Source organism: Neovison vison, chromosome 7, assembly GCF_020171115.1.
Source record: "Neovison vison isolate M4711 chromosome 7, ASM_NN_V1, whole genome shotgun sequence".
In the NCBI taxonomy this organism is placed as follows: domain Eukaryota; kingdom Metazoa; phylum Chordata; class Mammalia; order Carnivora; family Mustelidae; genus Neogale; species Neogale vison.
This window is the reverse complement of record NC_058097.1, coordinates 192008797-192027761: the sequence shown is the minus strand read 5'-3', so window position 1 is coordinate 192027761 and position 18965 is coordinate 192008797. Positions and strand designations below refer to the sequence as shown.

At 35.7% G+C, this 18965-nt stretch overlaps 1 protein-coding gene across 1 annotated transcript; it reads left to right on the top strand.

Moving 5' to 3' along the window:
• The first annotated feature begins 8326 nt into the window (after positions 1–8326).
• On the top strand, positions 8327–9259 carry LOC122914386 (olfactory receptor 4C11-like). Its single transcript, XM_044261004.1, has one exon. The coding sequence runs from the start codon at positions 8327–8329 to the stop codon at positions 9257–9259; it is 933 nt and encodes a 310-aa protein (XP_044116939.1).
• The last annotated feature ends 9706 nt before the right edge of the window (positions 9260–18965 follow it).

Genomic DNA, 18965 nt, shown 5'->3' with positions numbered 1-18965 from the left:
TCCGATCAAAATTCCACTGGTATTTTTCAAAGTGCTGGAGCAAATAATCCAACGATTTAGAGAATTTTTTAATCCAAAACATAGCATTTCACACACACAGACACAAAAACATTACTTCTGATCAATAGTCTCACTTCACAGCAAATGAACTGCCACAATGTGCCCCTGCTCATGGAATTCACTGGTCTTATCATATTTCCCACTATTTTGAAGGAATTGGCCTGATGGAATGGGAGAATGACATTTTACAGAATTAGTTCTAGTGTGAGCTATGTAGCAATGCCTTCCAGGGTTGGAGCAAGTTCAGTTCTCAGGAAGGCCATATATGCCCTGAATCAGCATCAATTTCATTTTGCTCTTTCTCCCATAGGTCCTATAATCAAAATATGGAAATGGGAGAAGCACCTCATATTATTACTCTTAGTGACTCACTTGCAAAAATTTTGCTTCCTATTCCCATTTGCTTATTCTCTTCTTCCTTTGAGGTGTTCATTCTAAAGGGAGAAATGCTTCTAACATGATACACAACAAGATTCTATTGAAAAAAGTGTTAAGACTGCTGCCTGACCACTTTGGGTAGCTTATGCCTTTCATTCAATTGGCAAAGAAGGTTGCTGTGCTGGTTGGGGTGATTGATCCTGGCAACCAATGAGAAACTGGACCAGTACTCCACAATAGAGATAACAAAGAGCATAGCTAGAATACTGGAGTTCCTGTAGACCTTAGTCATCATGTTCTGTGATAAGGTCAATAAAAACTACCCAACCCAATCCAGGAAGAACTACCAATTTCCCAGACCCTTCAGTAATGAAAGTTTGTGTCACTCCAAAAACTAAAGTACCACAACCAGCTTTGGTACTTGCTGAAGGCACATTGAATACATAAGGGGTAAAAGATGGAAGGAATTATAAATGAACCATGTGGCTGTTACAAAAATGAAGACTGTAATTATTGTATTTACTCCTTACTTTATGCATAATTCTGTGTCTGAATATATATGAAGAAAATGTCTTTGTTTTCTTCCCTTTCTTATTACCTTATCATGAAACTGAAGATATATTGTATTCCGCCCTATATTTAGTATTTAATTTTCCATCATAATTTTTAACTAACTAAATATCAAGGAGAAAGTCAAAATCACCCCCAAATTTTACTTTTTCTTCTTGTGGAGGTTTTAGTGTTTTCCGTTAGTATACGGGATTGTTATATGATGTTAGTTAGTATTATAACAATTTGTAGTGTTTATTGGAGGTTAAGTATGATTTACAGAGATCTGTATAGGTACTACATGGATAATCAATGGGCTTCCAATGGTTAAATTTATGTGCTAACTTGAGTAGACCACTGGGTGCTCAGATAGTGCCTTGACTATTGTTTTGGTTATGACTATGAGATTTTTCTGGGTGATATTAACTTTTGAGTTGGTAGAATGAATAATGTAGATTGTTCTCACTAACATAGTGTCCTCATCTAATGAAATGAAGGTCTGAACATTACAAAAGGCTAACCTCCCCTGAGTAAGAGGGAATTCTCCTGCCTGAGAACTTTCAGACTGAGCCGTTAGCTCTTCCTGTCTGATGACTTGCACTCTGACACATTAACTCTTCCCTGATTTTACACTGGCCTCCTGCCTAAGGACCTGAACTAGGACATCGACTCTTTCTGGTTAACTGAAGTTTCTGGTGTTTAGACTCAAAAGGGGACTTATTTTATGCAGATTTTGCACTTGCCAGATTCCATATACACAAAAGTGTATCTGTGTGTGTGTGTGTGTGTGTGTGTGTACAGAGATATCAGATCTTTATGGATCAAGAGATTCAATATCGTTCAGATGCCAATAATATCTGAAACACTATACATTTTATACTATCCCTATTAAAAACTCCAATGATAATTTTTGCAGACATAGAAAAATCAGCTGAAAGTTTCATATGGAATCTCAAGGGATCTTTAATCAAATAAAAATTCTTGAAAAGAAAAAATTTGTGTGCTTCACATGTCCTGATTTTAAAATTATTATAAAGCTATGTAATCAAAACTATGGTAATGACATTAAGCCAGGGACATAGACAAATGGAATGAACTGGAGAGTGCAGAAATATACCATCTCTTTTATGGTCAACTGAATTTCTGCAAGGGTGCCAACACCATCCAAGAGGAAAAAATTGTGTTTTCAGCAAATAGTTTAACTAAATTAGATATTCAAAATATAATTATGGAAAAGAACACTAGATATGCAAAAGAAGGAAGGCAGGGGTGGCTGGGTGGCTCAGTGGGTTAAGCTTATGGCTTCCAGTCAGGTTATGATCTCAGGGTCCTGGGATCGTGCCCCAAATTGGGTTCTGTGCTCAGAAGCTATCCTGCTCCTGCCCTCACACTCTGCTTGTTTCTCTGCCTACTTGTGATCTCTCTCTCTGTGTCCAATAAATAAATAAAATCTTAAAAAAAAAAGTGAAACAAGATCCTTAAATTATACTATAGAAAAAATAAACTCCAAATGGATCAAAGACTTAAGTAGAAAATAAAACTATAAAATATTTAGAAGAAGAAACTAATGATGTATTTTATGTTGGCTAGCTGAACACAACAACAAAAAATGAATAAAATATAAATAAAATAAAAGCTTGAGGACGTTACCTTAAGAAATAATTTCTTGAATATGACACCAAAAAAAAGTAACAGAATAAATAAATAAATTAATTAAACTATCTCAATTAAAAACTTCTATGCATCAAAGGCCACAATCAGGAGAATGAAAGGCAATTTATACAATTCCTACAACTCAATATCAACAAAAGGCAAATAAACATTTCTCAAAAAATAAATATAAATGAGCAATGTGCAATGTGAAGATACTCAAATCACTAAACACACTCATGCACACTGTCCATGAGAATATAAAATATAATTATATATTCTTAAAAAATAAAATTTTATAAGAATATAAAACTGTGAAAGAAAAGAAATTAAAAGCCACTGTGAAATAAAGAAATTAAGACCTTCTTTGGAAAGTTAACAATACAATGACCAAGTGATCCAGCATTTCCACTTCTGGAATATATCAAAAGCATTTGAAGTGGGGACTAGAAGAGACATGTGTACCCTTATGCCCATATCAACATTAGTCATGATAGCCCAAATGTGCAACCCATGTGTCCATCAATGTATGAATAAACGAAATGTGGAATGCATACAATGGAATGTTATTCAGCATGGAAAAGGAAGGAATTTCTTTTTTTTTTTTAATAAAGATTTTATTTATTTGACAGAGAGAAAGATCACAAGTAGGCAGAGAGGAAGGCAAAGAGAGAGGGGGAAGCAGGCTACCTGCTGAGCAGACAGTCTGATGCAAGGCTCTATCCCAGGACCCTGAGATCATGACCTGAGCCGAAGGCAGAGGCTCAACCCACTGACCCACCCAGGCACCCCAAGGAAGGAATTTCTGACCAATGCTCAAAACAGATATACTCTGATGACATATTAAATGAAATAAAACATGTATTATCATGTCTTCTTCAATACCTCCAGACACTGAGAGTTTCTCTGAATATCCTTTTATTTATTTCAGTTACATTGAAAATACAAGGTTATAATAGTTTCACTTGTGTAATATGATTCCACAATTCGAGAGCTTACTCATTGCCCACCACAATAATTCTGCTCAACTTTCCTTGTTTTTGATAAACTTGAAAGTTTTGAGGAGACCTAGTGAGACATTTTATATAAAAACCTTTATTTGGGGTTTGTTTGATATTTTATTCAAGATCAGACTGGGGTTTTGGGTTTTTGAAAGAAGAGTCACAGAGGCAAAGTGCCATTGCATCACAACATGCCAGTGGGTACATACTTTCATTGTGACTCATTATCCTTGAGGTTGACCTTGATCACCTGGCTGAGGTAGTATTTGCCACATTTCTCCTCTAAATTTATTTCCCCTGCCAGATCTCACAATATGTCTTTTGGAAGGAGTTCACCGGTGTGCAGCCCACAAATAAGAGATGGAGTGTGATCCTACAACCCTCTAAGAGAAGATTACCAACAAAATAATTAATAATAACTTAAATGGAAACTTTTTGTATTATTCTCTATTTGTTACCTATTTATCTAAGTGCTTATAACACTGCAAACTTGTGGATTTTTAAAAATATGAGTTATATAACAATTTGTGTTATTTATTTTGTTGTTCAATTCTTTTCTAGCTCTAGGCATTGGGGGCTCTTTCCAGTGGCTCTTGTGTCCCTTTCATATATACTTATCATGGTGTCAGTTACCGGTATGTGTATGTTACCACATTCTTGCCAGTTCATCTTGCACATTCCCCACCTGAGACCTAGAATCAGCCTTTTGATTAAGAAATCCTAATTAATTTTTTTGGATAAAGGTATCAGGAACCAAGTCCTGCCACTAGATCACTAGATAATCACTGTTTTGTTTATTATTATTCTAGTCAAAATTTGTCACTTATGGCCCACATAAACTTTAATTACAAGAAGAGGTTACCTTTTCCCCAAAATCCAATAATACCTTGTGAAGATTAAGTTCTTATCACATCTAGCTCATGTGTCTTAATTAAAAGGGAAGGAACACTTTAGGGAATGACCTCCCCAGACTCCTATATTTTGCATCATTCGTGTTTAAATAATGCTGTAGGAAAAGCAAAAGACAAATGTTTCCCTGTTAAATTTACAAGTGAGAGTGGATATCAGAAAGTGTGAGAAGAATCCTGGACCAACTTTGTCTTCTGGCATGCAGGTGAGAACCTGAGCCTCAGTGACATCAAAAGAGATCAGACAGAATTTTAGAAGGATATTTTTTATTCCAGTTGGAGTAAAGTGTAGCCAAATTACATTGAGAAGAAAAGAGAATGACTGGACATCCTACCCTTTGCATAAGCTCTTAACACAACTGGTGAGATTTGTGTTGGGGATTGACTTAGTTGTATTTAATACTCAGAGAAAATTTATCTGATCTATGTCAAATATGCACCTAACACATAAAAGGCATTCGTGGAAGGATAGAAAGTTTAGGTAATTTTCTACAAGTGCTTGACAATCTAAACTGAGAAGACAGAATAAAAGAAATACTCAGTAGCTCCTGGTGGAGACAGAGGCAAATAAAAATTGTATCTAGTCCAGTGTTCCAGGATGCTCCATGGAGATATTTTACTTGTGATGTAGTAGGCTTCACTTTTCAGTGGTAATAAAGTATTGAAGGACTGAGCACTACTGATTGTATCAAAAGGAGATTCTCTTAATTCTTTCATTTCCTTATATGAATACATATTATTACACCTGTACATTTTTTTCTAGATGCTTGAATTCAGGAGTGAACAGATAAATATTACCTTCATCATATTGCTTCTTTAGAATGTATGACAGTCTTATATCTATTCTTATTTGAACTATAGAAATCTTACTGTCTGTATCTTTGTAAGACAGATGATAGATAATAATGACAGATAGAAAGATAGATAGATTGATTGATAGATATATGATAGGTAGATAGATGATAGAAAGGTAGTAAATTGATAGTAGATATATGGATAAATGGATAGACAGACATCATTTTATAATACTTAATTGTTAGAATCCACAGACAGGGTTTCACTCCTGTTTGCTGAAGAGTTGGACAAAGAGCATATTTGGCAAACTCCTAAGAGTGTAGGGGAACATGAAGTTAATGGCAGTGTAGTGGGGGCATGATGTGGTAAAGACCCCTGAGCTCAGAACTGTCTCTACAGTAACTCACCTGCTTACACAGACATTTAAATATTACTCTAACCCTAGAAATTTTGCTGTTTCTGCAGCCTGTGTCAGAATACAGTTGTTATGTACCAGTAATATGCCAAAGCCAGTAATAAGCCATTTACTAAAGAAGGCCTTTAAGAAGCTTTATTTTGTTGCAGCATCACTATGACAGATTTTCAACCACCAATGAGAATATTTTAAAAGGTGAGTCATCTTCCTAACTTTGATTCTAAGAAAACAATTTCCCCACCCTGAGGCCACTCATATGCTATCTCAATACACTATTTCAATACTCTCGTAAATACAATTAATTGATATGACTCGTGTGTGTGTGTGTGTGTGTGTGTGAGAGAGAGAGAGAGAGAGAGAGAGAGATTATTCTGCTGTTAAAGAAAATATTACCACCTTCAAGAGACAGTCCTGAACTCTGCCCCTTTACAACATATTTTAGAAACCATTGCATATATATCCATTTCCCTTTGTTTGATGATTTCATAAAATACCATCCCTGAATCATTTAACTTCCTTCTGGTGAGCATTGAAGTTGTCTCTTACCTTTGGTCAACATGGAAAGGATTGCTGTGATGATCTTCCTTCCTATGAGTGAGATTATTTGCAGCAAATGCAAACACTAGACCTTTGTCTATGTGACATTGAAATATCATCAATGCTAAAAATCACCTCAGGAGATTGTATCCCTTTAAACTCCTCCCGAGAATGTGTGGAATCAATTCTGTCCAACATCATTTTCAGAACTGTTTGTTAAGAGACATTTATCAAAACTGTCATTTTGTTAATCTAAGTGAAAAGATAAATAATTGGATTTGAAGGAATGTATTTTCCTATGAAAGAAATTGGTAATCTTTTCACATTATTTCTAATAAGAAGAGTTCCTTTGAGATCAGCTCTTTTGCCTATTTTCATTTTAACTGTTTTTTTTTTTCCCTGTGATTTATTTAGAGAGAAAGAGAACACAAAAGTAGGGGAAGGAAGAGGGAGATATAGAATCTTAAACAGGCTCCATCCCCAGCACAGAACCTAGCATAGGGCTGGATTCCAAAAACCCTGAGATCATGACCTGAGTGGAAATCAAGTGTTGAATATTTAACCAGCTGAGCTACCCAGGCACCCTGTGGATTGTGGTTTCAATCTTGAGATCCATTGATTTTTGAAAAATTATGCTTTTGTCTGCAATACATGTTGTAAATATACTTAAATGCCTTGGCAATTATACATTTAATTGTGCTATTATATGGGAAATATATGTGATGAGGACAGAAAAGGATTTTTCCAGTTTGTCATATACAAATGAATATTCATTCCTTTCCTGTTTCTATTACTGAAGTCAGGGCATGGGACTTGCAAGAACATATGTTCCAAGAATCGTATGAAAAATTTTAGCTATGGCCTGCAGTTTCTTTAGCTCATTGTCTAAATCCCTGGTGCTTAAAATAACATGAAATTTGAAATAATATTTTGATTTATGCCAAATGTTCCCTATTTATCTTTTATTTTAGTCTCAGTCTCTCCTTGTGTCTAAAGAAAATGTGCAGAAAGACCCATCAAAATACTGGACGACTGGGCGCCTGGGTGACTCAGTGGGTTAAAGCTTCTGCCTTCGGCTCAGATCATGATCTCAGGGTCCTGGGATTGAGCCCCGCATTGGGCTCTCTGCTCAGCGGGAACCTGCTTCCTCCTCTCTGCTTGCCTCTCTGCCTACCTGTGATCTCTGTCTGTCAAATAAATAAAAAAATCTTAAGAAAAAATACAGGACGAGGTGAAGAATTCCACTTTGGACAACATAGGATAATGTAAAAAGTACAAAATGGTATGATAGAAGCTGAATTCACAACTATAAGCAACAATAAATTATTGTGAGTTAAGGTAAAAGGAAATAAATTTAGTGAAGGGGACAGATCAGAATAAATTTAATGATGGACTAAACGAATTGACCGAAAATTCACTGCTGAAGATATTGCTTGTTTCTCTCTTGTCCTTTTTCTTTTTCCCTCACCTTGTCTCACTCTCTCTCTCATAGCTTTCATTAAAACAAACGCACACACACACACACACAAAAACTATTAAAAGTTTCCATGTCATTTATTGAATGTTCATAATATTTACTAGAAGATACTTTATAAATATCTATCAAGTTCAAAAAAGTATGAAAGCACATTATTTATGTCATGCATGAGTTTTCTCCTTTTTGCAACATTCAACACTAATGGGTCCATGATGTAAAATAAGGAAAGATATTCAGCTCAGAAAGATATCCTCTCATAATAAATTCATCAAGTAAATGTTTATTATGTCTGAAGAATTGGGTACTTTCTCATTATTAATGTATCTCATTTTTTCCATAAGAAATTAGGTGAATAGATTGTGAATAAATATTTTTATTCCTGCTTTATTCAAGGGAAAACAACATGGAAGATAAAAGATAAGGGATTACCCACTGGTAAGTTGCCCTTCCATGAACAAACATATGACTTTCACCTCCAAATGGAGAATTAATTTTCTAATATTTCTTTCTTTGCAGATTGTTTCTAATCTGCGATTTCTCCACTTGGCCTGAAATAATGGAACAAAATAACACTGTCACTGAGTTCATACTGCTAGGACTGACCCAAGATCCAATAAAAAAGAAGATGGTATTTGTAATCTTCTTCATTTTTTATTCCGGAACTGTGGTAGGGAATTTGCTCATTATTGTGACCCTCAAGTCCAGCCGCACACTTGGGAGCCCCATGTACTTTTTCCTATTTTATTTGTCCCTTGCTGATTCCTGTTTCTCAACTTCCACAGCCCCAAGACTAATTGTGGACTCACTCTCTGCACAAAGAACCATATCTTACAATGAGTGCATGACCCAAGTCTTTGCAATACATTTCTTTGGCTCCATGGAGGTCTTTGTTCTCATCTTCATGGCTATTGATCGCTATGTGGCTATTTGTAAGCCCTTACATTACCCAACCATCATGAGACGGCAGGTTTGCACAATCCTGATCATTCTTGCATGGGTAGGGGCTTTTATCCATTCCATTACTGAGGTACTGCTGGCCTTGAAATTGCCTTTCTGTGGACCCAATTTGATTAATCATTACTGCTGTGATTTGCAGCCCTTGCTGAAACTTGCATGCATGGACACATATATGATCAACCTAGAATGGGTGTCTAACAGTGGGAGCATTTGCACAGGCAGTTTTGCAATTCTGATGATTTCATACATTGTCATATTGCATTCACTGAGAAACCACAGTGCAGAAGGGAGGAGAAAAGCTCTCTCCACCTGCATTACTCACATAATCGTAGTAGTCTTATTCTTTGGTCCATGTATATTCATATATGCACGCCCCCCAAGCACTTTCCCCATGGACAAGATGGTGTCCGTATTTTATACTATTGGGACCCCTTTTCTCAACCCATTCATCTACACCCTGAGGAACGCAGAAGTGAAAAATGCCATGAGAAAGCTATGCCATATCACAACTACCTCAGAAAGCAAGAGATGAAGTGAGGGTTTTGGTTGATTCTTTAACCTGTACAGATATCAAATATAATAGTGTATATTCTCACTTGTGCAACATACTCTATTACAATGCATCTGATTTCCTTACTTTTTACTGTACTTCTGCCCTCAAAGTAGCTTCCCTTGTAATGCCAGCCATGTTCTTACCTCTCCTGAGAGTTCACTTCTGACATTGTTGATTATGAAATACTCCTCAGAAAGATATTTACACAATCACAGCTGTTCAAACTGTATTTATCAGCGAAAAAGAGCATATTCTCTACGATTTGTAATTCTCTCTATAGAAAATTTCAAATAAGGTATCCTGCTTTCTCTTGAACACATCAGAGCAAGGGAACTAACTTTGTGTGTCAAGAATTATTTTTATTATATCATTCGTTCATTTTAAAAATTTCTATAATAGTGAACCCCACACCAAAAAGGTATATATATATAATTTTTTATTTATAATAATTTTTTTTACTATTCTCCATATTTTTTCCTTTGAATATCAGGATAATTGAAGCATTATATATGGGATTTTTTTCAATGTAGCATTACATGGCCTGGAGATATTCAGCTAAGTTGTATGATTTGTATATAGGAGCCGCAAGAGAATTCTGCAACTCTAAAAGGAAAAGAAACAAAATAATGTATGTTGTCAAAACTAAATAATAAATTAAAATACACCATAGATAAAATGTGTTTTCTGAGATTGACATACAGAAAAGTAGAATCCAGTTTGGAAGGGGGGAAGCATATTATTTCTTTTTTTTTTTTTTATTACATATTCTTTTTTTTTTTTTTCAATTTATTTATTTTCAGAAAAACAGTATTCATTATTTTTTCACCACACCCAGTGCTCCATGCAATCCGTGCCCTCTATATTACCACCACCTGGTACCCCAACCTCCCACCCCCCCGCCACTTCAAACCCCTCAGATTGTTTTTTAGAGTCCATAGTCTCTCATGGTTCACCTCCCCTTCCAATTAAATGGAATAAAAGAAAGTACCAGAGACATTCAGAAATATTCACTTGAATATCTCTAGTTAATGGAGTTAGAGTGAACCTGCTTTTGCAGCAGGAAGCCACTTTGTTTCTCTGTTTGACCCTTCCTCGTAAAGCGGTAGTGTGGATTGACAAGGTAGAATTGCAAGTAGAATTTTGGTGTTCATAGTTAAGACAGCAGATTAGCAACCATGACTTGAATATGTGCCTTCCATGGATATTGTCATGAATTTTTAACTCATTGATTTCAGAGAGTACAAGTGTTAATTCAAAGGTGTACATGCCCCTGATATTTATACCAGCATTACCTACAATAGCAAATCTATGGACACAGCCCAAGTTTCCACTGAATGATGAATGGAATAGACATGGGGTATATATTATCAGCCATTAAGAAGAATATGATCGTGCCATTTGCAATGACAAGGTTTGAGCTAAAGACTGTTAGACTAAGCTAATCAAGTCAGTCAATGAAAGAGAAATACCACATGATTTCACTCATGTGAAAATTAAGAAAACAATGAGTATAGAGAAAAACAGAGAGAGGTGGGCAAATCAAGAAATGGGTTCTTAACTACAGAAAACAACCAGATGGTTACCAGAATGGAGGTGTTAGATGAGGGGTTAAATAGGTGATGGGGATTAAGAAGTGGACATGTTGGGGCACCTGGGTGGCTCGGTGGGTTAAAGCCTCTGCCTTCAGCCCAGGTCATGATCCCAGGGTCCTGGGATCAAGCCCCACATCAGGCTCTCTGCTTGGCAGGGAGCCTGCTTCCTCCTCTGTCTATCTCTCTCTGCCTGCCTCGCTGTCTACTTGTGATCTTTGTCAAATAAATAAATAAAATCTTTAAAAAAATTAATAAAAAGAAGTGGACCTGTTGTGATGAGCACTTGGTATGGTATGTAAGTGTTGAATCTCTAAATTGTATATCTGGAAATCATACTACACTCTATGTTAACTAACTGTAGTAAAAGAAAAACACAGAAGTAACAAATAAAATTCATTATGTTCAGTGTGTTCAAGTTTACCACATCCTTAGTAACTGTTACAGGATTCCATTTTATTTTTAATGCTGTTGCCCATTATTTACCTGGAAAAACCTTTCTAATGTCAGTAGTTTCCTCTTGTCAAAGTTGTTTTAAAAGAACTTCATTGAAATATCACGTTTTCAATGTTCTCACTATTTTTTGATTTCTGGGTTATTATGAAGTTGATGCCTGCACTGGTGTCCAAAGTTGGCATGTTGATGTACAAAAATTTATATATTCAGTTAAAAAAAAATTGAAGTTTCGCGACTGTGGCCATTGCTGCTATAAACATTGGGGTCGCCAAACTATGGAAAGAACCAAGATGCCCTTCAACGGATGAATGGATAAGGAAGATGTGGTCCATATACACTATGGAGTATTATGCCTCCATCAGAAAGGATGAATACCCAACTTTTGTAGCAACATGGACGGGACTGGAAGAGATTATGCTGAGTGAAATAAGTCAAGCAGAGAGAGTCAAGTATCATATGGTTTCACTTATTTGTGGAGCATAACAAATAGCATGGAGGACAAGGGGCGTTAGAGAGGAGTAGGGAATTTGGGTAAATTGGAAGGGGAGGTGAACCATGAGAGACTATGGACTCTGAAAAACAATCTGAGGGGTTTGAAGTGGCGGGGGGGGTGGGAGGTTGGGGTACCAGGTGGTGGGTATTATAGAGGGCATGGCTTGCATGAAGCTTTTGATTTTGATGAAGTCCCAAAAGTTTATTTTAGCTTTTGTTTCCTTTGCCTTTGGAGATATATCTTGAAAGAAGTTGCTGTGGCTGATATCGAAGAGATTACTGCCTATGTTCTCCTCTAGGATTCTGATGGATTCCTGTCTCACTTTCCTGAACCTCATCAAATCTATCTATGAAAGACCCACAGCAAATATCATCCTCAATGGGAAAAAGCTTGCAGCCTTCCCATTGAGACAGGAACAAGACAAGGATGCCCACTTTCACCACTCTTGTTCAATATAGTATTAGAAGTCCTAGAAACAGCAATCAGACAACAAAGAGAAATAAAAGGTATCCAAATTGGCAATGAAGAAGTCAAACTCTCTCTCTTCACAGATGACATGATTCTTTATATGGAAAACCCAAAGACTCCACCCCTAAACTACTAGAACTCATACAATTCAGCAACGTGGCAGGATACAAAGTCAATGTACAGAAATCAGTGACTTTCTTATACACTAACAATGAAAATACAGAAAGGGAAATTAGAGAATTGATTCCATTTACTATAGCACCAAGAACCATAAGATACCTGGGAATAAACTTAACCAAAGAGGTAAAGGATCTGTACTTGAGGAGCAACAGACCACTCATGAAAGAAATTGAAGAAGACACAAAAAGATGGAAGACCATTCCATGCTCTTGGATCAGAAGAATAAACATTGTTAAAATGTCAATACTGCCTAGAGCAATCTATACTTTTAATGCCATTCTGATCAAAATTGCACCGGTATTCTTCAAAGAGCTGGAGAAAATAATCCAAAAATTTGTATGGAATCAGAAGAGACCCCGAATCGCTAAGGAAATGTTGAAAAACAAAAATAAAGCTGGGGGCATCACATTACCTGATTTCAAGCTTTATTACAAAGCTGTGGTCACCAAGACAGCATGGTACTGGCCTAAAAACAGACATATAGACCAGTGGAACAGAGTAGAGAGCCCAGATATGGACCTTCAACTCTATGGTCAATTAATCTTTGACAAAACAGGAAAAAATATAGGTGGAAAAAAGACAGTCTCTTCAATAAATGGTGCTGGGAAAACTGGACAGCTGTAAGTAGAAGAATGAAACTCGACCATTCTCTTACATCATACACAAAGATAAACTCAAAATGGATTACCATCTCTTTTATGGTCAACTGATTTTCTGCAAGCGTGCCGAAACCATCCAAGAGAAAAGAATAGTGTTTTCAGCAAATAGTTTAGCTAAACTAGATACTCAAAATCTAGTTATGCAAAAAAACACTAGATATGCAAAAGAAGAAGGCAGGGGTGCCTGGGTGGCTCAGTGGGTTACTCCTGTGGCTTCCATTCAGGTCTTGATTCAGGGTATTGGGATCGAACCCCACATTGGGCTCTGGGCTCAAAAGGTATCCTGCTTCCCCCCTCACTCTCTGCTTATCTCTCTGCCTACTTGTGATCTCTCTCTATGTGTGTCCAATAAATAAATAAAATCTTAAAAAAAAAAAAGAATCAAGGAAAATCCCTAAATTACACTATAGACAAAATAAACTCCAAATGAATCAAAGACTTAAGTATAAGAATAAAACTATAAAATGTTTAGAAGAAAAAACTAAGGATGTATTTTATCTTGTCTAGCTGAACACAACAACAAAAAAAAATGAAATATAAATGAAATAAAAGCTTCAGGACATTACCTTATGAAATGATTTCTTGAAAATGACACCAAAAAAACACAAGTTACAGAATAAATAAATACATTAATTAATTAAACTATCTCAAAATTAAAAATTTCTATGCATCAAGGTCACAATCAACAGAATGAAAGGCAATTCAACTAAAACTCAATATCAACAAAAGGCGAATAAACATTTCTCCAAAAATATACATAAATGAGCAATGAGCAGCATCAAAAGATAGTCAACATCACTAAACACACTCATGCACACTGTCCATAAGAATATTAAAATGTTGAAGCCACTGTGAAAGGCAGTAAGAACTTCTTTAGAAAGTTAACAACAATGACCAAGTGATCCAGCATTTCCACCTCTGGGAATATAGCAAAAGCACTGGAAGTGGGGACTGGGAGAGATATGTGTACCCTCATGTCCATATCAGCATTAGTCATGATAGCCAAAATGTGTAGGCAACTCATGTGTCCATCAATGTATGAATAAACAAAATGTGGAAAGCGTACAGTGGAATATTATTCAGCATGGAAAAGGAAGAAATTTCTGACCCATGCTCAACACAGATACAGTCTGATGACATAGTAAATGAAATAAACTGTGTATCGTCATGTCTTCTTCAATACCTCCAGACACTGACAGTTTCTTTATTGATTTATTTCAGCTATGTTGAAAATACAAGGTTATATTATTTTCACTTGTATATATAATGATTCCACAATTCTAGTGCTTACCCAGTGCCCATCACAATAATTCTGCTCAACTTTCCTTGTTTTTGTTAAACTTGAAAGTTTTGAGGGGACTTAGTCTGATATCTTATATAAAACCCTCTATTTGGGGTTTGTTTGATATTTTATTCAAGATGGGACTGGGGTTATGGGTTACTGGGAGAAGAGTCACAGAGGCAAAGTGTCATTTGCATCACATCATGCCAGTAGGTACATACATACTTTTATTGTGCCTCATCATCCTTGAGGTTAACCTTGATCACCTGGTTGAGGTAGTTTTTGTCACATTTGTACCGCCTGCCGGATTCCACAGTGTGCCTTTTGGAAGGAATTCACCTGTGTGCAGCCCACAAATAAGAGATTGAGTGTTATCCTATAACCCTTTGAGAGCAGAATACCAACAAAATAACTAGGAATATTTTAATGGAAAGTTTGTCTATTATTCCCTATTCATTAGCTATTTATTTAAGTGTTCATATCACTACAAACTTGTGGATCTTTAAACTATGAGTTATATATCAATTTGTGTTATTTATTTTGTTGTTCAATTCTTTTCTAGCTTTAGGCATTGTGAGGTATTTCCAGTGGCTCTTGTGTCCCTTTGGCATATTATCACTGTGGCAGTTGTGTGTGTGTGTGTGTGTGTGTGTGTGTGTGTGTGTGTGTGGTGTTACCACTTTTTTACCAGTTCATCTTGTACTTTCCCCACCTGAGACCTAGAATCAGCCTTTTACTTAAGAAATCCTAATTAATTTTTTTGGATAAAGGTATCAGAAAACATGTCCTTCCACTAGATCATGAGATAATCACTGTTTCATTATTATTATTATTATTATTATTATTATTATTTTATAGTCAAAATTTGTCATTTATGGCCTACATAAACACTTTAATAGCAAAAAGAGACCAAGTTTTCCCCCAAATCCATTAATACATGAGTGAACATTAAGTTCTTGTCACATCTAGCTCATGTGTCTTAATTAAAAGGGAATGAGCACTTTAGGGAATGACCTCCCCAGACTCCTTATTTTTCATCACTCATGTTTAAATACTGCTGTAGGAAAGGCAGAAGACAAATATGTCCCTGTCAAAATTACAAGTGAGAATGGATATCAGAAAGTGTGAGAAGAATCCTGGACCAGCTTTGTCTTCTGGCATGCAGGTGAGAACCTGAGCCTCAGTGACATCAAAAGAGATCAGACAATAAAAAAATTTTAAAAAAAATAATTAAAAAAAAAGAGATCAGACAGAATTTTAAAAAGCACTTTTTAAAATTATCATTGGAGTAAAGAGACTGAATTACACTGAGAAGAAAAGAGAATGACTGAACATCCTACTCTTTGCATAAGCTCTTAACACAACTTGTGAGATTTGTGCTGGGGATTAATTTAGTTGTATTTCATACTTAGACAAAATCCATCTAATCTATGACAAATGTGCACCTAACACATAAAAGGCATTTGTGGAAGGATAGAAAGTTTAGGGAATTTTCTACAAGTGCTTAACAATCTAAACTGAGAAGACGGAATAAAAGAAATACTCAATAGGTCCTGGTGGAGAAAGAGGCAAATAAAAATTGTATCTAGTCCAGTGTTTCAGGATGCTCCATGGAGATGATGATTTTACTTGGGATGTAGTAGGCTTCCCTATCCAGTGGTCACAGAGTACTGAAGGACTGAACACTATTGGATGGTATTAAGAGGAGAGTCTCTTAATTCTTTCATTTACTTTATGAATAGTTATTATTAAATATGTACATTTTTCTAGATGCTTGAATTCAGCAGTGAACAGATAAATACTGCCTTCCTTATGTTGCTTCTTTAGAATGTATGCCACTCTTATATCTATTCTTATTTGAACTATACAAATATTTCAGTCTGTATCTTTGTAAGACAGATGATAGATAATAGCTGATTGATCGATATACGATAGGTAGAGAGATGATAGAAAGGTAGTAAATTGATAGTAGATATATGGATGAATGGATAGACAGACATCGCTTTATAATACTTAATTGTTAGAATCCACAGACAGGTTTTCACTCCTGTTTGCTGAAGAGTTGGACAAAGAGCATATTTGGCAAACTCCTAAGAGTGTAGGGGAACATGAAGTTAATGGCAGTGTGGTGTGGGCATGATGTGGTAAAGACCCCTGAGCTCAGAACTGTCTCTACAGTGACTCATCCGCTTACACAGACATTTAAATCTTATTCTAACCCTAGAAATTTTGCTGTTTCTGCAGCCTGTGTCAGAATACAGTTGTTATGTACCAGTAATATGCCAAAGGCAATAATAAACCATCTACTAAGAGAAGGTCTTTAAAAAGCTTTATTTTGGTGCAGCGCCACTATGACAGATTTTCAACCACCAATGAGAATATTTTAAAAGGTAAGTGATCCTCCTAACTTTGATTCTAAGAAAACAATTCCCCCATCCTGAGGCCACACATATGCTATCTTCATACTCTTGTAAATACAATTAATTGATATCACTCTGTGTGTGTGTGTGTGTGTGTATGAGTGTGTGTGAGAGAGAGATTATTCTGCTGTTAAAGAGAATATTATCACCTTCAAGAGACAGTCCTGAATTCTGCCCCTTCACAACATATTTTAGAAACCATTGTATATATTTCCACTTCCCTTTGTTTGATGATTCCATAAAATACCATCCCTGAATCATTTAGCTTCCTTCTGGTGGGCATTGAAGTTGTTTCTTACCTTTGGTCAACATGGAAAGGATTGATGTGATGATCCTCCTGCCTATGAGTGAGATTATTTGCAGCAAATGCAAACACTAGACCTGTGTCTATGTGACATTGAAATATCATCAATGCTAAAAATCACCCCCAGAGAGATTGTATCCCCTTAAACTCCTCCCAAGAATGTGTGGAATCAATTGTGTCCAACATCATTTTCAGAACTGTTTGTTAAGAGACATTTATCAAAACTGTCATTTTGTTAATCTAAGTGAAAAGATAAATAATTGAATATGAATGGAATATATTTTTCTATGAAAGAAATTCATAATCTTTTCACATTATTTCTAATAAGAAGAGTTTCTTTGAGGTCAGTTCTTTTGCCCATTTTCATTTTAACTGTTCTGTGTGTGTGTGTATGTGTGTGTGTGTGTGTGTGTGTGAGATTTAATTAGAGAGAGAGAACACAAAAGCAGGGCAATGTGCAGAGGAAGAGGGAGAGATAGAATCTTAAACAGGCTCCATCCCCAGCACAGTACCAAGTATGGGGCTGGATTCCAAAACCCTGAGATCATGACCTGAGTGGAAATCAAGAGTCAAATATTTAACCGGCTGAGCTACCTAGGCACCATATGGATTGTGTTTTCAATCTTGAGATCCATTTATATTTGAAAAATTATGCTTTTGTCTGCAATACATGTTGTAAATATACTTAAATGCCTTGGCACTTATACATTTAATTGTGCTATCATAAGGGAAATATATGTGATGAAGACAGAAAAGGATTTTTTTTAGTTTGGCATATATAAATGAATATTCATTCCTTTCCTGTTTCTATCTTTTACTGAAGTCAGGGCATGGGACTTACAAGAACATATGTTCCAAAAATCATATGAAAAAGTTTTATCTATGACCTGGAGTTTCTTTAGCTCATTGTCTAAATTCCTGGTGCTTAAAATAACAGGAAATCTGAAACAATATTTTGATTTATGCCAAACGTTCCCTATTTATCCTTTATTTTAGAATCAGTCTCTCCATGTGTCTTAAGAAAATATGCAGAAAGACCAACCAAAATACTGGATGAGATAAAGAATTCTACTTTGGACAACATAGGATAATGTAAAAAGTACAAAATGTTATGATAGAAGCTGAATTCACAACTATAAGCAACTATAAATTATAGAGAGTTAAAGTAAAAGGAAATAAATTTAGTCAAGGGAACTGATCAAAATAAACTTAATAATGGACTACATGAATTGACCAAACATTCACTGCTAAAATATTGCTTATTTCTCTCTCGTCCTTTTTTTCTCTTTCCCTCACCCTGTCTCACTCTCTCATATGTTTCATTAAACAAACAAACAAAAAAAATTATTGAAAGTTTCCATATCATTTATTGAATGTTCAGAATATTTACTAGAAAATACTTTATGAATATCAAGTTCAAAAAAGTATGAAAGCACATTATGTATATCATGCATGAGTATTCTCCTTTTTGCAACATTCTATCTTAATGGGTCCATGATGTAAAATAAGGAAAGATATTCATCCCAGAAAGATACTCTCTCATAATAAATTCATTTAGTTAATGTTTATTATGCCTGAAGAATTGGCTCTTTTCTCATTATTAATATATTTAATTCTTTCCATAAGCAATCAGGTGAATAGATTGTGAATAAATATTGTGATCCCTGCATTGTTCAAGGGAAAACAACACGGAAGATAAGGGATTACCAACTGGTAAGTGGCCCTCCCATGAACAAGCATATGAATTTGACCTCCAAATGGAGTATTCATTTCCTCATATTTATTTCTTTGCAGATTGTTTCTAACCTGCGATTTCTCCACTTGGCCTGAAATA